We start from the raw sequence: 21589 nt of genomic DNA, 5'->3' as shown, positions 1-21589 counted from the left end.
CCAGGGTAACGTCCATGAGACTCACATCGGCCCCCGAGTTGATGAGTACCTGGAGAGAGTTGGACTGGCCGCCCCAGCGCAGGATGGCACGGAGAGGGGTCGAGTAAGGGGAGACGAAAAATAGTCTTTAAGATCCACCAGAGTACTCACTCCAACGAATGAGCTAGGTCTCTTGAAGGGACAGGTAGACACAAAATGACCAACAGTTCTGCAATACAGACAACTCTGGGCGTCAAGTCTGCGTACGGGTTCGGCTGGAGACGGCTTAGCCCTGCCGAGCTCCATCGACTCGGGAAGAGGTGAATTGGCTGTCTCCGGAGGCTCTTGGAGGGACTCCGTCGGTAGTTCTCGGGCTGCAAGCTCATCCTTTACCTCCTCCGATAATCCGTGCAGGAACATGTCGAACAGCTCTTCCGGGTTCCAGGTACTCTCCGCTGCTAGCGCGCGGAACTCCACCGCATAGTCTGCCGCACTGAGAGAGTCCTGTCGAAGCTGGAGTAACTTCCAGGCAGCCTCTCTCCCGGACCACGGAGCCTCAAACTTTTTTCACCTCCGCCACGAATCCATCCAGACTGAAGCATACGGCCGACTGTTGTTCCCAAACGTCCGTAGTCCAAGCGAGGGCCATCCCGGACATCAGCGTAATGAGGTACGCTATCTTAGAGCAGTCAGAGGGAAAGGAGGAAGGCTGCAGCTCCATGACGAGGGAACACTGAGTGAGAAACGCCCGACAGGTGCCCGACTCTCCATCGAAGCACTCCGGGGAGGTAAGTGGGGTTCCCGGGAAACCGAAGTGACGGCGCTGCTACCAGCCGGGTTACTAAGGGGCTGGGAGGTTACCGTCATAGTAGGCTGCCTAGTAGACAACCCATGGACTTGCTCCCTTAATGTGTCCAATGCTTGGTCGTGACGCTCGGCCACAGCCTGAAACCCTTCAATCAGACCACGAAGCAACTCCTCGTGCCTTCCAATGACAGCTTCTTGGGAGGCGATGGCTTTGTGTGGCTGGTCCGAGTCTGCTGGGTCAGTCATGGCCAGTTCGTACTATCACGTTTGAAGGTAAGACCCAGGTGCAGACAGTGTCAAAGGAACAAAAGTTTATTAATTCGAACACGGGAAGGCAAATGTACAGGACGGCAGGCTCAGGTCAGGCAGAGGTCGGTAATTTTTATTTATTTTTATTTTTTATTTAACCTTTATTTAACCAGGTAGGCAAATTGAGAACACGTTCTCATTTACAATTGCGACCTGGCCAAGATAAAGCAAAGCAGTTCGACACATACAACAACACATAGTTACACATGGAGTAAAACAAACATATAGTCAATAATACAGTGAAAAAAAAAAAAATAAGTCTATATACAATGTGAGCAAGTGAGGTGAGATAAGGGAGGTGAAGGCAAACAAATATATGTATAAATAAATAAAAATATAAAAGGCCATGGAGGCGAAGTGAGTACAACACAGCAAGTAAAATAAAAACTAAAAAAACAATGGAATGGTTGGTTTGCAGTGGAAGAAAGTGCAAAGTAGAGACAGAAATAATGGGGTGCAAAGGAGCAAAATAAATTAATAAATAAATACAGTAGGTAAAGAGGTAGTTGTTTGGGCTAAATTGTAGATGGGTTATATACAGGTGCAGTAATCTATGAGCTGCTCTGACAGCTGGTGCTTAAAGCTAGTGAGGGAGATAGGTGTTTCCAGTTTCAGAGATTTTTGTAGTTCGTTCCAGTCATTGGCAGCAGAGAACTGGAAGGAGAGGCGTCCAAAGGAAGAATTGGTTTTGGGGGTGACTAGAGAGATATACCTGCTGGAGCGCGTGCTACAGGTAGGTGCTGCTATGGTGACCAGCGAGCTGAGATAAGGGGGGACTTTACCTAGCAGGGTCTTGTAGATGACCTGGAACCAGTGGGTTTGGCGACGAGTATGAAGCGAGGGCCAGCCAACGAGAGTGTACAGGTCGCAGTGGTGGGTAGTATATGGGGCTTTGGTGACAAAACGGATGGCACTGTGATAGACTGCATCCAATTTATTGAGTAGGGTTTTGGAGGCTATTTTGTAAATGACATCACCGAAGTCGAGGATTGGTAGGATGGTCAGTTTTACAAGGGTATGTTTGGCAGCATGAGTAAAGGATGCTTTGTTGCGGAATAGGAAGCCAATTCTAGATTTGACTTTGGATTGGAGATGTTTGATGTGAGTCTGGAAGGAGAGTTTACAGTCTAACCAGACACCTAGGTATTTGTAGGTGTCCACATATTCTAAGTCAGAGCCGTCCAAAGTAGTGATGTTGGACAGGCGGGCAGGAGCAGGCAGCGATCGGTTGAAGAGCATGCATTTGGTTTTACTTGTATTTAAGAGCAGTTGGAGGCCACGGAAGGAGAGTTGTATGGCATTGAAGCTCGCCTGGAGGGTTGTTAACACAGTGTCAAAAGAAGGGCCAGAAGTATACAGAATAGTGTCGTCTGCGTAGAGGTGGATCAGAGAATCACCAGCAGCAAGAGCGACATCATTGATGTAAACAGAGAAGAGAGTCGGTCCAAGAATTGAACCCTGTGGCACCCCCATAGAGACTGCCAGAGGCCCGGACAACAGACCCTCCGATTTGACACACTGAACTCGATCAGAGAAGTAGTTGGTGAACCAGGCGAGGCAATCATTAGAGAAACCAAGGCTGTCGAGTCTGCCAATGAGGATGTGGTGATTGACAGAGTCAAAGGCCTTGGCCAGGTCAATGAATACGGCTGCACAGTATTGTTTCCTATCGATGGCGGTTACGATATCGTTTATGACCTTGAGCGTGGCTGAGGTGCACCCATGACCAGCTCTGAAACCAGATTGCATTGCGGAGAAGGTGTGGTGGGATTCGAAATGGTCGGTAATCTGTTTGTTGACTTGGCTTTCGAAGACCTTAGAAAGGCAGGGTAGGATAGATATAGGTCTGTAGCAGTTAGGGTCAAGGGTGTCCCCCCCTTTGAAGAGGGGGATAACCGCAGCTGCTTTCCAATCTTTGGGGATCTCAGACGACACGAAAGAGAGGTTGAAGAGGCTAGTAATAGGGGTGGCAACAATTTCAGCAGATAGTTTTAGAAAGAAAGGGTCCAGATTATCTAGCCCGGCTGATTTGTAAGGGTCCATCCAGAGTAGTGGGGCAAAGGTACAGGACGGCAGGCAGGCAGGCTCAAGGTCAGGGCAGGCAGAGGTTGGTAATCCAGAGTAGAGGGCAAAGGTACAGGACAGCAGGCAGGCTCAGGGTCAGGGCAAGCAGAAGGACAAAACCGGGAAAACTAGAGAACAAGAATATAGACAAGACAGGAGCAAGGAGAAAACGCTGGTAGGTTTGAGGAACAAAACGAACTGGCAACAGACAAACACAGAACACAGGTATAAATACACAGGGGATAATGGGGAAGATGGGCGACACCTCGAGGAGGGTGGAGACAATCACAAAGACTGGTGAAACAGATCAGGGCGTGACAGTCTGACTGTCTGTGTTTCTACCTCTCTCCCCTCCCCAGGTCCGAGCACCTGTATGTGTTCTTCATCCAGTGGACCCCAGACATGTATGGGGAGGGGGTGAAGGGCATCGGCCACGAGCCAGGGTTCATGGTGGTCAAGAAGCCTTCGGGGTTCGAGATAAGAGAAGACGAACCCCTCACGGATATCAACAACAAAGAGTGGGAGGTAAGGACTAGAGAACTGAGGTGTTCCACACTACATTCTACACTCTGTGTTGTTTCTTACATGGCTGGATGTTGCTGTACAGTAGTATGTGTAGTAGTTACAATACAATGAGTGTACAAAACAATAGGAACACCTTCCTAATATTGAGTTGCACCCCCTTTTGCCCTCAGAACAGCTTCAATTCGTTGGGGGTATGGACTTTACAAGGTGTTGAAAGGGTTGCACAGGGATGCTGGCCCATGTTGACTCCAATGCTTCCCACAGTTGTGTCAAGTTGACTAGATGTCCTTTGGGTGGTGGACAATTATTGATACACACGGAAAACTGTTGAGTGTGAAAAACCCAGCAGCGTTGCAGTTCTTGACACTCAAACTGGTGCGCCTGACACCTACTACCATACCCCATTCAAAGACGCTTAAATCTTTTGTCTTTCCCATTCACCCTCTGAATGGCACACATACACAATCCATGTCTCAAGGTTTAAAAGTTCTTCTTTAACCTGTCTCCTCCCCTTCATCTACTCTGATTGAAGTGACATCAATAAGGGATCATAGCTTTCACCTGGATTCACCTGGTCAGTCTATGTCATGGAAAGACCAGGTGTTCCTAATGTTTGGTACACTCTGTATATTTACCTTCTCATCCAGCCTGTGTTGTAGTCCATATATGTCGTATGTGTTATATGCTTTCATTCAGTCAAGTGATTTATTTTGTGGTGATATGACTGTGTGTAGTGTTAAATGGAATGTATTTGCATTGTTATTCTGCCGTCATCATTATCTATGCTCCTTAATGTTATTTGTGTGTTCAAATGATTACACTGTCATTTATGATTACATTGTTTTGATCAATCTGTCCAAGTGTTTGCTTGATGTGTTATAGTTATGTTTATTGTGTAATTTGTGTGAATACTATTTCCTTTGGTCGGAAATGCGCAATTTTCACTCAGATTACAACAACCACAATGTTTTGCATGATTGTGAAATCATTTTGTTCCAAGTCAGTTGTCCACGTTATTAATGCAGTGTATATGGCATGCATTAATATCTCTGTTGTCGTCGGATATCTCAAACTATAGTTGTGCTGGATGACCTGACTGACTGTGGTGTTCCGCAGTTGTAGACAGATGGATGGAATGGTTCCCGTTGTGAAAAGCTGGTTGGTTCAATGCCGGGAAGGCACATAGTGAATTCTTTAAAACATGTGTGGGCATTCTTGGGCATTCTTGTGACCGTAATATACATAGTTGTGTTCAGTTTGCTCATTCTCTGCCCTATCCTTAATAGTGGCTTTATGGGGTTTTCATTTCCCCTCAAATGTGGAAGTAGGGTTTTAGGATTTAAGAAGCAAGATTTTGAAAGAAGAAATTAAGGACTGTTAATGCATTATTCTGGTGTGAATGTAGAGGAATGGGGAAAAGTCCAGTGTGTGGACATGGCTGCTCAAAGTCTGTCCAATAGGCCGGCTGGCTGCACTTGCTTGAGGTATAATGGTGAGAGGATACATTCATTGCATACAGAAATTGATACGCAAGCTGTAGCTGGGATTTAAATTTTAATGTAAATGAATGATGTAGGAAACAAAGTGGGCTGATTTGTTTGGGCCTGGTCCTGAAGAGGCTACATGATCCAGTGATTTGAATAAGTAAATAGTTGCCTCTCTTTTACGTTGACCCTTTAAGGTAAACATGGATTTTAAACAACACTTAGATTATTTGTCTGTAATAACTATAATGCTGTTAGCCTTTTATTATACTTTATTGGTCATTGATCATTAGGTCTACTGTGCTGTATGTGTATTGTATGTCATGCAATATGGCAAGTATGACAATTCAAGCCACTTCATTGATTAACGTTTGATGTGTGCCCAAACTACTCAAAGGTGATCCACCAAGCTTTTTATTGTTACAGTGATGTTACACGAGAAGTGCATTTGATCTCCCTCCCTACAGTACCTCATGAAACATTTAAAAAAATGTACTGGTATTGTATCTTTAAATTGCTCTAGTGAAGTATGCAAATAGGAAGTGCCCTCTGCCTTTGAGCAAATAAGGAGCTGGCTTTGCTCCTGTCCTGCATTGCCACTGGCTCTTGCGGGTGTCAAACAAACATGGAAGACCCTTCTAAAATGTTTCTATTTTAGTTAGCTAGTAGATTCCCCGCCCGTCCGGTGTCAGGTTCAACATCGACTTGTGGAGATTGGAAATACTTAAAGAATCTGGAATGTGACTGTCGAGCTCAACATCACCCCGAAAGAAAGAAATGTTCTCTAGAAGGGTGAAGGAAGAAACGCCGCTGACCCCTAAGTACACTTATGTATGTATCTATAACAGTCCGTGTTTTAGCTACGCGTGTTTTGTTGTTGTTAGCCTGCTAGCTACATTACTGGATGGCTAGCTTGCTAGCAAAATGCAAGCGGCTTGCCCAGTGACTGACTGAAATCAAAATAGCCACTGACATATCTGATGAGTCTAAAAAGACAGCACTTGATGTTGTCGCTTTGTATCACTCCTTTTCTTTGGTTCTCGTTTTGGAAAGTTTTGAGGTTACGTTTTTTCAGTGAACAGAACAGTTTGTGAACATCGTGCTACATTGTATATAACGTTAGTAACTAATAACGTCGTAGCTAACTTACGACATTGTGTCAATACACTGTGTATAGCTTACAGTTCTACAATTTCCATTGCATTGACAGTGATCGGCTTCTCTGTAATGGTGAGATATTATATCTATAACGTTAGTTGGATGGGCTGATGCAATGTCGTGTGTTGGAAAGAATGACCTTCATGTAAGTTGTTATTTGGGAGGAAGGGGAGCAGAGAATAGCTTGAATATTGTAGCCTGGTCTCAGATCTTTGTGCTCTTGCAAACTCCATTTCTCATTGTCAAGCACAAACAGACTGGCACCAGGCAATGGTCGTTGGCCAGCCTGAGACCATCCTCCTGAACACAGAAGATGGAGACTGCAGCAAACTGGCCTGACTTGGATTTTCTCAATAGACTGCACTTTAGTGTCAGCTAAAGTTAGGCTCCAAATAAATATTTAATGAACACTGTAGTTTACCCTTTTCTTTGCATTATTGAGAACTGCAATGTGGCAGCTTGTTTGGGAAAACGTTATTTACACTATGATTTAAGGTGACTAAAGAGGTGTTTCAAGGTAACTTATTTCCGCTTGACCCAAGTTTGCCCAATCCAACTTGACTCAACTAACTTTTAACTAGTTTATGACAGCAATTCATGTATAGCCTAATTCTATAATAGATTCGGACAATTTCATAATTGTTCTAGTTTTTGACATGCAGTATCATAGCATATTTATGGATAGGCTTCATTTGCAGGGGTACACAGCTCCGGTCCCTGAGGGCCACCCACCCACAGCACTGCTCGTGTCCATAGAAACCTATTAAGTAGGCCTACTGTACTGTATCTGGAGTTGTGCACCCCTTGAATGGGTTTGTTATGCTATTTCATATGACCCCATGATCGCACTTTGTGCTGATTCATGGTCACATCCCCTTGAAGAGCCGGGCCTCAAGGGGCTTAGCTACCTTCTGAAGTAGAAGTCTGGCTTTAAGATGTTATTGTGGAGGTAGAACTTGTAGCTATTGTTAGACTCAGCCAGAACTGCTGATAGGCTATTTTGAAGGGGGATTCCCGTGTGTGCTAGCTTCCATGAACTCTGTCTGGCAGAGATGTTTGCTTCAGTGCATTATTGTGATTATTAATAATGATGATGATGAAAAGCAGCACTAGGACTGGGAATTGCCCGGGACTTCACGATACGATATTATCACCATACTTAAGATATGTATTGCGATTCTCACAATTCGGCATATTGCTCACTATATGTCAGCTGCAGAGAGAGGAGAGCATTAGAAAAGGAGTTTTGATCAGTCATGAAAATAGAATTGCTGAAAATATGTTGGCTCACTATTTAAAAAGGTGCAGAACAAGCTATAGGATGAAAAATATTGGGAGTTTTGGCGCCGGTACAGCCGACTAGCACTAGCTAAAGCTACTTAGACCCCCCCTGCCCCCTGATACTTGGAGTCAAAGTACCAATATTGCCCAAAATAATATTGCGATATGTAACTGTATTGATTGCCCCCCATCACTAAGTAGGTTTACTACTCCCTTATTGGGGGGGGGGGTGTCAGTAAATCATCTCTGCTCAGCAGGTCAAGCGAGGCTGTCTGGGACTTGTTCTCCATGGCTTAGTACACATACTGACAGGCTGTGTTTTGATATGCTTTCTGGACGTGGCTAATTAAATCGTTACATCAGAATTCTTGGGAGTTCCTCTGTGCTCTTGTCCTGCTATACCAAATGGGTGATGTAATTTGACTTGCACAGTATTGTTCAACAGATTCAACATGTCTGTACACTAACAGGCTGGCAAGTGCTTGATGGTGCACTGGTGTCGTATCACCTACAGTCCAACGGATCCTCTCAATTGATTAAGATTATCAGAAGAATGTCCTTGTGTGGCTTCTCTGGTTTAAGTCGTTTTTGTTCTGCCTGTGTCAGAATGGCTTGTCTGCCTCTCGTCCCTCTGGCTGGTCCTAACATCCACTAGTGGTGTTGATTTAGATTACACAACCATGCAAAACACTATTCTATTGGTACATATCAACCACCTCTTGTTCAAATATTAGACTTTAAACCAAGCCTATTTAATGGAGACCTGAATATCACATACTGGTAGATGAAAAAAATATACACAGTGATGTCAGGTCTCTCCACCTCAAATGTACTCTCTCCCCTCCCTCTACTGTGCTCACTCTTTTTCCTCCATCGCCAGCAGCTGAGTTACACTTCCTCTTCCTGTCTCCGCCCCCCAGGTAGTGTCACTGACTGAGTACCACCGCCGGATCGATGCGCTAAACAGTGAAGATCTGAAATCTCTCTGCAAGCGGCTTCAGGTGCCCCACTCAGCAAAGCTCCAGCTCTCCATTCACTTTTTCTAGATTACGTCCCAAATGGTACCCTATTCCTTATGTAGTGCACTACGTTTGGCCACTATTATGTAGGGAATAAGGTGCCATTTTTAGATTAGCCCCTGCCAGGCTCTTAGCTCCTCAGTGTGTTTCTGACCTCTTGCCTCTCACCCAGTTGTCCTAGCTGGGCTGACCTGGGCCTACCTGGGCTAACCTTGACCTGGGCTTACCTGGGCTGACCTTGACCAGGGCCCTGGGATGGGCCGGCACTATGATGCTGCAGCCTCGTGTAGCAACTGTCCAAAGAACCGCTATGAGGATCATTTGAAGAGTTTTGTGCAACCAGCAACTAATACCTGGTAGAGAAAGGGAGGAGGGTAATTTATGCCTTCATGAAGTTCCCATAATGCCCTGCATCCACTTCTCACAGCTCCTCACTGACCACTGCGGTGGTTAGTTTCAAGAACGCCTCATTCCTGTTTATTATTAGCCATAGCTAATTAGATAGCCTAGTCCCAAGACTGTCATAGAGACAAAGAATGTGAATCATAATACAATATGTTGTAGCTCATCTCTGTTGAGGGAGGGGGATTTTCCTGAGGTTTCTCGACTCTGTCAATCAAATGTAGAATTTGTGTTCCTCCACTTCTGAGTGACTCCTCACAAACTGTGTTCATCCATCCACAACTGGGTAGTGGGGAACTGCTGCTTCCCCATCCGCCTCTGCTTTCTATTGGAGGGAGAGGAGAGGGGAAGGGAGAGAGGTAGACAGGGATGGTGGGTGGGTGGGATTCGATTCAATCCATTAAGTGGGTGCAGGATTGTTTGCGGAGGACAATGCAGGTAATTCAACAGGACTGTAACGTGATCCCGGTCAGGCCACCAGTGGCTAGGCTCTTTACAATCAGGCCTGTTATGGAGACAGATAAACAACCCCCCCCGGAACACAAACAGTCCAACACCGTGTGTACAGCTCAATCACAAATAGGCCTTCTGGACCACTCATTATTTACTGTGTTTTGCATTTTCTGCAGCCAACATTCCTATTGTGCTAACTATAGAAATATCCAGACTCGGACGTTATACAATTTAGCCTCCTGATTTGCCCACTGTATATGGATATAATGCACATTTCCAAGTGTTATTACAATTCTGGAGAAGCCCACATGTTTTTATGAGCCATTTAGGCTCTCATAAGCCAAGGTTGGCTCCTTTTAATGTGCTACTGACATAAAGGAGTCTGGTCTATGTTCTCCCTAAACCCATTGCTCACAAATTGATGATTTTCAAAGCTGAGTTAATTTGTTATATTAAGTAGGCCTATCTTGTATATTTGTGTTTCCTGTGGCTCATATTAGCCTGTAAATAATCCTGCCTCTGCTGATATGAGACATTATTCATATCTTTAAAACCACCTGCTTAGAAATCATGACACACCCCCTCTCCTAGTAAGTAATGTGGTATCAGTTTATTAGCCTATAGACAACATCTAGCACAGTGTTTGGTTTATTAGCCTATAGACAACATCTAGCACAGTGTTTGGTTTATTAGCCTATAGACAACATCTAGCACAGTGTTTGGTTTATTAGCCTATAGACAACATCTAGCACAGTGTTCATCCCAGTCTAGCTCTGTCCCAAATGGCACCCTACCACTTTTGACCAGGGCAGAGTAGTGCAATATGTAGGGGATATGATGCCATTGGGACATATCCTAAAGCGATAGACACCCCATTACCTTTACTAGTTAGACCCCCACCCAGCCCTCCTGAGCACCTGTCTGACTGTTGTCTGTGTGTTTTCAGATCACCACCAAGGAGGAGGTGAACTCTAAGCATGCCACCTCTATCAAGACGGAGCTGGAGCCTGAGACCTTCAGACCCAACCTCAGTGAACCTAGCGAGCTGCTGGAGGCACAGCAGATAGAGAAGGTAATACTCACACTGCTGACGGGCACAATGGCTTGATCCATGCCCATTGATTGTCAATGGGCTACTTCCTAAAGCAAGGCCTTCAGCCAGAGCAGTGCTGGCCCTCCCTGAGGAGCTATCTGTTTTGTGACAGCAGGGTCTTGAGCCTCATTACAAGGCTGATGGTGTAGTAACTGAATCAGATATTCTCTATGAATTACAATACTGGGATGGTTGGGGTTTTCAGATAAGGTTTGTTAGGGTTTTAACATGGGTGAGGTGGGGTTAGTCTTCAGGAAAAAGGCATATTTTCATGTAGGCCTATAGCTGTTGGGGAAAATGGATTCTTGTTGGGGAAAATGGATTCTTGTTAGGACATGCAACGAAGGAAGGAGCCTTAGGAATGTGTGTGACTAGCCTGCTGCGCTCTTATCGTAGATCTCTCTGTGGTCGACACCTAATGCCTGTTCTCCTGAGACTGTTGTGTTCTGGGTGTGTGGAGCTCAGTTACTCTCTAACAACCAGCTGTGTGAAAAGGTCACTGCAGCTGTAATGGACCATTGATGTCTGTGGCCTTTTCACAGCTGGCTGTTTCTCTCTCATTTATGTTTATCCCCCCCCCCCGGCGTCTGTCTCTTTTCTCCAGCTGGCGAAGAACCTCCCTCCCCGTACCATTGGGTACCCCTGGACCTTGGCCTATGGCACCACCAAGCATGGCATGAGCATCAAGAGCCTTTACCGGGCCATGCAGGGGCAGGACACCCCCGTGCTGTTGGTCATCAGGGACAGTGATGGTGGGGTGAGTGGGACGGCAACACTTCTCTATTAGGCCTGAATCCAGATCTGTGCACGTAACTCAAATGTATATATTTCCATTAACTCCAATGTGTAGTTTATGCAAAAGTGTGAGACAAGCACGCTCATCTGAAGTTAGGATTGGGCCTTTGAGCTGTAATGGGTTACCATGGTCCCGTACTTTCTGTTTCCTGACCTGGTTGGTTGTGTTGCTGCAGGTGTTTGGTGCGTTGGCGTCCGAACCCTTCAAAATCAGCGAGGGATTCTACGGCACGGGAGAGACCTTCCTCTTCACCTTCTGTCCAGAGTTTGAGGTAGGCTGACCTCTGACCTCTCTGATTGGTGACCCTTATTCTGAACTGGCCAGTGTGGTCCAGTCACTTTTACTCCTCCTAACGTCCGTTGTAAACTCATCCAACCCTGCTCTGGTCTTAGCAATTAACATGCACATCGATAAGCATTTTCCTGAGAGGAGTACTAATCAGTTGTTTTCCTTATTCAATTAACGAGGCATCATATTGTTATTAGTATGCCTCATATTCTCTTGACAATGAGGAGCTTATGTAAGATGGCATGAGGGTTTGTAATGATATATTTACACAGATGGTGACGTGCTCTGTTCTATGTTGACAGGTGTACAAATGGACAGGTGACAACATGTTCTTCATGAAAGGAGATATGGACTCCTTAGCTTTTGGTGGTGGAAGGTACGTACCTGCTATTTTATTTTTATGTAAAAGTTTTATCTAGCAATAAACTTTGAAACTGGGTTGTCAGTTAAGATGTTATGGTTAGTCTACATTGCACAGTCACTGCTAGGTGTGTTCAGAAGAGTAAAATGTCGCCCATCGTCTTAAGTTTGTCAGAACAGACTCACAGCATGTATGTGATGTTCTTGCTGTCTGGATTGAGTCTCTGAAGATGCTGTGATGTGTTTGTCTTGATGTGTTTCAGTGGTGAGTTTGGCCTGTGGTTGGATGGAGACCTGTACCACGGCAGGAGTCACTCCTGTAAAACCTTTGGCAACCCCATGCTCTCCAAGAAAGAGGATTTCTATATACAGGACATTGAGATCTGGGCTTTTGAATAACAAAACCCACCACGGGAAAAAGAGAAGGACTAAACATCCCTACAATGGCAATGTTGTCTCAAACCTAACTGCACATCACCACCCTGCTCCAACCCACTGTCTGGAGCTCCCAGGACGGAGCCAGCTGAAGGATGCGTGTTGTGCGTTCATACGTTACTACTGCAGTTATAACAGAGCTTTTCTTTGTGAATTACCTTGTGTGTATCTTGTTACAGCTGTGTGCAGCGTCTTTGAGGAGGTGTACTGTCCTGTACTATACTGTGAGGCATCAGGGGATGTGTGGGTTTGTTAGAGACCGTAGGGACGCCTTGTTGCAGAACCAAGGAGGAGCAATCAGATTGCTCTCTCTGGCCTCAGCAGGAGATGATGTCGGCTCAGGTTTGGGATTGAGAGAGAAACTGCCGTAGTCCAGATTATCTGAATTTGAGACACTCAAGGAACCCCGCCCCTCAGAATTTGGTTGAAGTCAGTCAGTAGGATGTTACTATATGTGGTGTTCCAGGCCTTTAGTGGAGAGATCCAGTAATAAAATAAACAACATGCATTCTTTTGTTCTCAGAGGAGACGGTTGAACCTAACATGGTTCTGATTGGTGTTCAAAAACTGAAGGAAGAATCTCAGCAGGATGTGAGGATGATGACACTATTATGGGGCGGGGGGTATTTTACATCTTTGGTTTACTTCTGAGGCAAGAACTACGTATAGAGTGTTGTGTATTGTAGTCCTCCTATTGTTCACCATCACAGCACATAGCTAGAATCAGAATATTACCCATCGTTGTACTAATAATGTTCTGTTCAGTGGGTGTACTACGTGTGAGTTCAGCTACCACCGGCGCCCCTCAGGAGTCGTGTGTACTGTTCGTAGACAGTAATGTGTTGCAATAGATTTGTGGAATATGCAAATTACTGTCATGTGACCTCAAATAATCCAGGTTGGCGCTTTTCCTCGCCTGTCCGTGGCTCTTTATCAGAGAGGACTTATAAAGCTTTCTTGTCTTGATCCACAATTGCTTTTCTGGGTATAATTTGAAAAGCCTGAGATGTGGTTAACTGTTTTACATGCATATGACAATTGTATATTATTTATATATATATGATTATATATAAATATATTATATATGTTGCTGTTGTGTGACAAGGATCTTTTTGTGCTGATGTTTCAGCTGTTACAAATATAATGTATATTACCCTGTAAATTAATGTTAAAATAGTAGATTTGTTCCTATATAGAAATACATATATGATTGGTGGGTTGCTTCTAGCACTTGAATCCGGTCTAAAAGCGTTATAAACCAGGTTCTTAGACTTCTAGTAGCTGTACAGTACTTTTTGTTTAGAATCATAAACATGTTAACTGTTAGTAGAAAGCTTGCTGCTATAATATTAAGGGTAAAGCTAAACTAATGCTCTGTGTAACTAAAGGGTAGTGTTGTTGTCCGGGAGTGAGGAGGCTGAAAGTCGAAGAAGAATTGAACTCTCCTCAAGTTCTGCTCAGTGGTGAGTCTTCATTAGTTGATAGACTGACTGTTACGACTGTGGACTAAGAGAAAATATGTACAATTAAACTTCACAGCAGCTTTCCTTCCCATTTCTGGTCTTCCACACCAGTATTTGTGTCTGTGGAGTCACAGAATAACATGGATAAGTCCTCCTAATTATTTTACAGGAACACAATCTATTATTGATGTATAAATTAAGAAATAATAAAATTGTTGTAACCTGGGACTTGTCTGAGTTTGTATTGCTTTCAATCCCCTCCTTCCAGCATTTGCTCAAACTTTTTGATTGTATATTGAGTGCCACCTAGTGGACATTTGTATTAGTGCTTTTCAGGACTATTGGTCATCACCTCAGTAACATTAATCTAGTTTAATTTTAAAAAGTAGGTCGATTGTAAAGATAAAACATCAGTCTCCAAAGGAAGATATTTAACTCCATAATGGCTCATTTATTAAACAAGAAATTAAACCAAATACAATTACAAGTAAATATTCTCACCAACACAGTGCAAAATTCTGTCATGAATTCCTCCCTAAATGCTGAAGAGATGGATGGGGCAGTGGACCATTGGTCAGGGACTTGTTTTGTGGCTGGGCTACATTCAACTATCTCAGGTCCTGAATCAGCTCCCATTTCACTGTGCTATTTGTTTCTGTTGCAACCCTCCCCTCCTCCAGGCACACAGGCAAACCCATTTTTTAAGGCAGGAAAACTGTAACTTGGCAAAAGTTAAGGACAGGTGATCTGACTTGAACCAATCAAACAGTTTAATACATAATCATTTGATTGTACATGTACAGTTAAAATAATTGCAAATGCACAAGGAACATGCTTTTTCAGAACAAAATAAGGACACCGTTTGGATTAAGGGTAGACAAACAGCCACCTGTGTTTTTTAAACCGTCATTCACACTCAGCTTCATGTGGGGGAACCAACTGTGTAAGTGCTTCGGGTTGAAAGAAGTCATTGGCATGGAGAGAAGATAGAACACAACCACTGTAGTTTACAAGCAGGACGGACATGTTTTGTCCTCATGTTCAATTAGCAGCAAAGTGGTTAGACAGACACTTGTAGTCAGTCTTACTGTATATTCAGCTGGTTATTTGGTCAAAAACCCCTTATTACGCATTGTCTGTTACTACGTAAATGCATGGTTGTGATGTCAATTCTGAATATACAAGGCATTACTAAATAATTGTCACCGTCAATTTAGACCTCGTCCTCAGAAGACGTCCTATCATTGAGCAGACCTTTTAGGCAGAGATAAAGACATCAAGGTCAAAGGCTTCAGTACTGAATAATGGTCACTTTAGAGACCTGTATGAGATCCCTGTTGATAGTGATGATAGGGTGGTGTAATATTAAAGAGGCTATATAGAACTTTTGCCTCTAGGGGTGCGTTCCAGACAAAAGGGATCCCTGGCCTAAATGGACAGAAACATTGTCCAGAAATTACATCATTGGACAGAAAGTGGCATGCCTCTCCACACCCAACGAGTAAAAGCATAAATTGTTGGCCTAAAACTAAGTGGTTTCATATAAATCATACATACAGCTAAAATGACTTGACAGTTAACAACTACACTTTCTTAGTGTATCTTTAGGCCACTGTACTATTTGTATGTCATGTCACCATAAGGCTGGTGGTGTGTGTGTTCTCCACCAGGGGTCAGTGATGGCACTGCTCAGTAAATGTATTCACAAGAAACTAAATGGAAGAAAACAGGCAGAAACAGGGTAGGGGTGAACCTGAACATCTTCGTATTCCATTGCAACATGTCTTGCTACGTTTGTGCACTAATGAATACGACCCTGTTGTCTAAGGCTGGTGTGCGTTCCACTGGGTTAGGGCTCAGATTAGATCACTGCTCAGTACACCAGGTACTTGAACTCAGAGTAGATGAGGGGAAACATGACGGTACAGGCGCGGTACAGGATAGCGCCACTCGTGAATAAGGCTCGGGGTTTGGTGAACCACGACTCAGACTTGAAGCTGTAGTAGATGGCGTACAAGGCCACGGCAAAGAAGTGTCCAATCAGAGTCATCGGATGGGGCGTCAACCTGGGAATAGAATGGATTGAGAGCTAATTAAAACCATAGACAATTGATTGATTGATTGAATTTGATCATTAACAGTAGTAGGCGGACCAAGCCGGAGACAACGTTACATACATAACATATTACTGAGGATAAAAACACAATAAGGGCTGAAGGCTTATTTCCAATGTGGTCCTCTAATGTCAATACAGGTGCAATACATTTACATACACTGAGTGTACAAAACATTAGAAACACCTGCTCTTTCCATGACATAGACTGACCAGGTGATTCCAGGTGAAAGCTATGATCCCTTACTGATGTCACCTGTTAAATCCACTTCAAATCAGTGTAGAAGAAGGGGAGGAGACAGGTTAAATAAGAATTTTAAAGCCTTGAGACGATTGAGATATGGATTGTATATGTGTGACATTCAAAGGGTGAATGGGCAAAACAAAATATTTAAGTGCCTTTGAACGTGTATGGTAGTAGGTGCCAGGCGCACCAGTTTGAGTGCGTCAAGAACTGCAACGCTGCTGGGTTTTTCACATTCAACAGTTTTCCGTGTGTATCAATAATTGTCCACCACCCAAAGGACATCTAGTCAACTTGACACAACTGTGGGAAGCATTGGAGTCAACATGGGCCAGCATCCCTGTGCAACGCTTTCAACACCTTGTAAAGTCCATACCCCCAACGAATTGAAGCTGTTCTGAGGGCAAAAGGGGGTGCAACTCAATATTAGGAAGGTGTTCCTATTGTTTTGTACACGCTGTGAATATTTTACATACATATATTTTTGGATATTTTTTTTAAGGGGAATATTGCATTGACATACACAGTCAAGGATCAACTGTAAGAGTTTTGAAGTGTGTCGAACACATTAGTGAGACTCACACTGAGAGGAGACCAATGGGACCGTTGACGCACTCCCCACCCAGCTTGAAGTAAAGGAAGCATGCCTTTCTCAGCTGGTGGAGAGAATCTGAAAGACACAAACACCAAACAGCTCATATGAATATGCATGTCAGCCATGAAGGAGATTATGCTAAATGATACAGTATATCTCAGTGTAGTACCCTGCTGGTAAAATACACAGCTTAACACTAAAAATTAGTTCAGCAGAAATTATTTATGCTGAATATCTCCTAAATGTCCCTCTCTGTTTGCTATAATCGGCCTAGCTAAGTGTTTAGTGTCAGTAATTTGCGGTATACGGACATGTACTGAGAAGAAGTACTGGACCGTTAGAAAACAAACGATTGAAGTGGAGACATTGGTAACAATGTAATTACAGCCTACAGGTATAGTGCATTATAATGTTATAATGCACCAAAAGACTTGGCATAACCACGTATGACCTTATTCTATCCATCATGTGTTGGCAGGGGATAGTAAAAAGGACAGAGAAGGAGACTCACTGTCTGTTGCAGCAAACAACTCGTACAGGGCTTGAGCCAACACATTCACCACAAAGGAATGTGATGACTTGCGTTCCCAGTGGAATTTTTTCTTTGCCTATTATGAGAAATATTAAAAATAACATGTTTTACATTTCAGCCTTATGCAGTAAATCCTAACATTGCTCTGTAACTATTCCTTTGACTACTACAACACTGTGGATTACAGAAACAATATGCCCTGTGCCGCACATAAAAACTCCCTAACGTTCTGTGGTAGCAGGTGATTGCAATGCAATATGGACCCACATTCCACAAAGTGATAATGTGTGTGGCGGAGTCTGGTCTGGTGGAAGCTGACTCCGGACCACATATCCCCCTGGTCGGCTATTCTGTCTGAACCCCTCTACTGTCTATTCCTTCTCTGTAATACCCACTATCCAATCATTAACATAATACTGACTGTAAGTCACTCTGGATAAGATGACCAAAATGTAATGGAAATGTAATAATCATAAGAAAGGGGGATGAGATTAGGGATGTGAGTTTACCTGGAGCATGGCTGTGTTGTCGTACAGGTCAGGGATGTTCTTCATCAGGCTCCTCCAGATCAGTACGTCGTTGAGGGCCACACTCATCCCTCCTCCGGTCAGAGGGTGTCTCATGTTGTAGGCGTCACCCAGCAGGAGCACACCTGGAACAGGACAAAGGCTCATGTTAGCCCCAGTCCACACCTCACTAACATTACACATTTACACTGCTAGAGGGACCATCTTTTTCAGCAAAATATCTGATCTGGTCAGGCTTTTAATCTACTTAGCTAAAGATAAAATAGTTTGAACTCTCCCACGTTGCGTTCCAAATGGGACCCTATTCCATTTGCCCTTTGGGACACAGCCCAACACTGTGGTCAGTATTTGTGTCCTACCTGGCTTGTTGACTGGGGACGGAGGCAGGAAGCTTGCTGGCATAGACCTCAGCCGGTCATTCTGCAGAGCCACCATGAACGGCTCCTTTAGGTGTTCTAGAGAAGAGACAACAGAGTCAGGTCAGAGGTCACACATTCATCACCATAAAGATGGGTGGATAAAGAATTTAAATCAACACAGAGTGAATGTCAACCCATAATGCCGTCATTTACTCGTCGTGTGTTGAAGCTCTCAAGCACATATTCATGTGGGTGCTTTACATTGGTGGTGGATATGGTTAGTTTGCCCTTAAGTCTCACGAGGCCCGAGGCCATCCTTCCATCCCTCCGTGCGGCAGCGTAGCCTAGTGGTTAGAGCGTTGGACTAGCAACTGAAAGGTTGTAAGATCGGATCCCCGAGCTGACAAGGTCAAATCTGTCGTTCTGCCTCTGAACAAGGCAGTTAACCGACTGTTCCTAGGCCGTCATTGTAAATAAGAATTTGTTCTTAACTGACTTGCCTAGTTAAATACAATGTAAAGGACGTTGAACACATGGGAAAGCTATGCTGTTTAAATCTCTATACTGTATACCCTAAATTCCTTACCTGGTAGTTGTGGGTGTATTTTCTCAGCCATGTACTCTGTGAGGTTCCTGGGCATCTCTCCTCTGATGTCCACCAGCACCCTGGTGTCTGAGGAGGAGATCTGGTAGATGAGGACAGGGCTGGGGTTGGCCAGGACCAGCTCAGCATGGTGGGGCTTGAACTGGGGAGAGTTCTGACCACGACAGGAGAGAACAGAAAGGAAATACATTAGTCTGACTGCATTTTATTCATTGTTTGTTTGGTTGGTTGGTAAAAAGTGTCTGCTAAATGGCATATGTTAGTTGGTTGGTCGGTCGGTCGATTCATTGATTCGCTCGTTCATTCATTCAATTGAACAAACCTTCATGATACATCCAACAAAGTGAGAGGAGGTCTGGGCCTTCCCAGCTACCAGGCTCTTCCTGAACTTTGAGAAACAGCCGTCAGCTACTACAGTTACTGCTGCATGGACCTCCTATGGGACAGGTTAACACAATTCCAACAGTTAAAAACACATCTGTTACACTGCTTGTCTTATCAATGGATCCTGGTGAACTGCTAATCAATAGGTGTAAATACTATCAAGTGTAATTGTAAGTATCAGCATGGGGCTATTTTACACAGCAAAGGCTATCTGGAGAGTAACGGAGTATAAGCTGCATCGCAAGCTTAGAGGTGACCTTTGTGTCTCCTGTCTCCTTGTCCCTGTACTGCACTCCTGTCACACAGCCATCCTCTTCCTCCAGGCTGGACACAGTGCCTTCTATGAGCGTAACACTAGGCGAGAGCAAAGTACCAGTTATTAAGAAACAGTAGTTATAGTGATGGAATTAATAGAGACAGGTTCTTCTGAACACATGACCAGACCAGGAAAAACATAATCAGCCTATAAGAACTAAACCCTGGATTTGATCCTGGTCAAGTCATGTGGTCAGGAAAAAACGTGTGGCCTTAGTGATAGTAATGACATGTCCAACAGGTATAGTGAAGGTTCTCTCCCAGCCTTACTTTGGCTCAGCGAGGGCGGCTCTGCGCAGGCCCATGATAAAGCGTCCGTGGTGAAAGGCCCTGCCACACTGGATACTGCTGTCTGCCTGGGGATATGGGATCTCCACCTCTGTGCTGCTCTCGATGTCATGAATCACATAGCCGTTCACCACGTGGGCATCCAGCCCCTCCACTGAACCTGAGAGGAGAGCCCAGGGTTAGGCAAGGGTGATGAAACACTTTTCATTATTCATTTAACTCAGGTCTTTAGTGGCAAGAAGGAATGTCTTTACATTAAATAGGGACTTGGGTGTCTTTGCTACAGTTTGTTTGGTCCCATTTTAAACAAACAACTTTTAAAGCCTTTATAGGGCCTTTATTATAGGTTATAAGCCCTATATAGGTCCTGCAGTGAGCCTTGCTCGTTGAGCACAGCCCCCATTTAATACAAGGGCTTATTGCGAGTCAGCCCATTGGTTGTTTTCCCCACGCTATCACCTTTTTACACGTAGACCCCACACTAAAAGATCTCTAGTTCATGCTGCAGAGACCACTGACCCTCCATTCCCAGTTCTCGCAGGGCCCTGTATCCACCAGGCTGCAGCAGCTCTCCCACTATCCTGTCAGGCTCCTTCAGGTCCCTCTCTATCACAGTGACCCTCCGGCCGTCCCGGGCCAGCACCGCAGCCATGGCCGACCCCAGGACTCCCGCCCCTACTATGATCACATCCGGCTCCTGAGATGCAGGAGAGTCCCCTGCTGCTGGGGGGCTTTCCATGGCTGAGGAACACACTATTTTCCTCCTGCCACCTCCCTGTTTAGAGAGAAAGCAGAGGTTTTTTTTTTACCATAGAAGGTTAAAAAAAAATGAAGTCTTTGGACTATAATTGGACACTATTTTATTGTGTATCGTGTATAATGAAGTAGGCCAATATTCTAGTTTATTTTTTGTTTTTGGTCTTCAACAGATTGTAGTTATTATTACTCACCTTCTTTGACGCGCTCTCTCCACTCCTGTGCCTGACAGCTGAGGGTTTCGGTATAAATGTATTGATGACCGGTAGGGATAATAAAAGTTCGAGCGGTAATTGTAGAATTTGGGGTACCTTGCATGTATGTCCTTGGTACCTGACATAGGATAGCAGCATCCCCACTGCCAAGAACACTGCAGCCGCCAAGATTATCTCTTTGTGAGCATACTCCAAAACTGCGTCGCATTTCTTATAAACGTAGGTGAAACTTGCAATTCCAAGAAAAGTCCACATATTTATTCTATTATTAAACTAGGCTACTTGAAATGAATAGGTTAACTCATCCAATAAATTACCACTGCTCAGAATGTTTCCTAACCTATAACCTGAAACTAAATTGCAAAAACAAAAAGTAGCCGAGATCATGGAATAGAATAAAGTGCGCAATAAAATCTTATCACAGTTCAACAGTTATTTCAAAAATAGAAAATATTCTATCTACTGGCGTAGACTATTGAGCATCCTATTTCAGTTGCTTTAGCAAATCGTAGGCCTAGTAATATTTACAATATATCCGTTAATCAAAAAGAAAAGTATTCAAAACCATTACAATTATTCCACCAGACATTTCAGATGGTTTCAGAGGATGCTAAATATTATATGATGAGATAGGTAGGAACTTCGGGTTCGCAGGTTTGGTGTCCCGCCCTCTCTGTATCTGAACCGTCCAATCAGTAACAGCACATCGGTGAGCAGAGCTCACGCTATCTGGCCATTGGC

At 44.1% G+C, this 21589-nt stretch overlaps 2 protein-coding genes across 10 annotated transcripts in view; one reads left to right on the top strand and one right to left on the bottom strand.

Moving 5' to 3' along the window:
* The window catches only part of LOC139573540 (oxidation resistance protein 1-like), a 183569-nt gene extending 169425 nt beyond the window's left edge, over positions 1–14144 (top strand). For 7 of the 9 annotated variants that reach the window (XM_071397111.1, XM_071397115.1, XM_071397110.1 and 4 more), the window contains 7 exons: positions 3519–3684; positions 8528–8608; positions 10428–10553; positions 11179–11331; positions 11546–11641; positions 11961–12034; positions 12282–14144. In XM_071397111.1, coding sequence (XP_071253212.1) covers positions 3519–3684; positions 8528–8608; positions 10428–10553; positions 11179–11331; positions 11546–11641; positions 11961–12034; positions 12282–12417 — 832 coding nt within the window. In that variant the 3' untranslated portion in view covers positions 12418–14144. Of the gene's footprint in view, positions 1–3518; positions 3685–5714; positions 6000–8527; positions 8609–10427; positions 10554–11178; positions 11332–11545; positions 11642–11960; positions 12035–12281 lie in introns of those variants that run through there. The other 2 variants (XM_071397119.1, XM_071397113.1) reach the window with 2 other exon arrangements.
* A 198-nt stretch (positions 14145–14342) lies between these two features.
* On the bottom strand, positions 14343–21546 carry LOC139573541 (squalene monooxygenase-like). Its single transcript, XM_071397120.1, has 11 exons — positions 20828–21546; positions 20397–20652; positions 19860–20037; positions 19532–19628; positions 19213–19326; positions 18873–19044; positions 18287–18382; positions 17910–18052; positions 17380–17476; positions 16856–16943; positions 14343–15982 (listed from the first exon to the last, which is right to left on the bottom strand). Exons 1-11 carry the CDS (start codon positions 21101–21103, stop codon positions 15790–15792), a joined length of 1710 nt encoding a protein of 569 aa, XP_071253221.1. The 5' UTR covers positions 21104–21546; the 3' UTR covers positions 14343–15789.
* Positions 21547–21589: the final 43 nt, after the last annotated feature.

This window comes from Salvelinus alpinus, chromosome 4 (genome assembly GCF_045679555.1).
Source record: "Salvelinus alpinus chromosome 4, SLU_Salpinus.1, whole genome shotgun sequence".
NCBI lineage: Eukaryota > Metazoa > Chordata > Actinopteri > Salmoniformes > Salmonidae > Salvelinus > Salvelinus alpinus.
This window is presented reverse-complemented; position numbering and strand designations above follow the sequence as displayed.

Excerpts from the sequence above, each read along its gene's own strand:
- LOC139573541 (XM_071397120.1), bottom strand. The coding sequence starts at position 21,103 with ATGTGGACTTTTCTTGGAATTGCAAGTTTCACCTACGTTTATAAGAAA. Across the intron at positions 19,045-19,212 it reads TTGTTGGATGTATCATGAAG|AACTCTCCCCAGTTCAAGCC; the intron begins GTTTGTTCAATT and ends TGTCGTGGTCAG. Across the intron at positions 18,053-18,286 it reads GTCCCCAGTCAACAAGCCAG|GTGTGCTCCTGCTGGGTGAC; the intron begins GTAGGACACAAA and ends GTCCTGTTCCAG.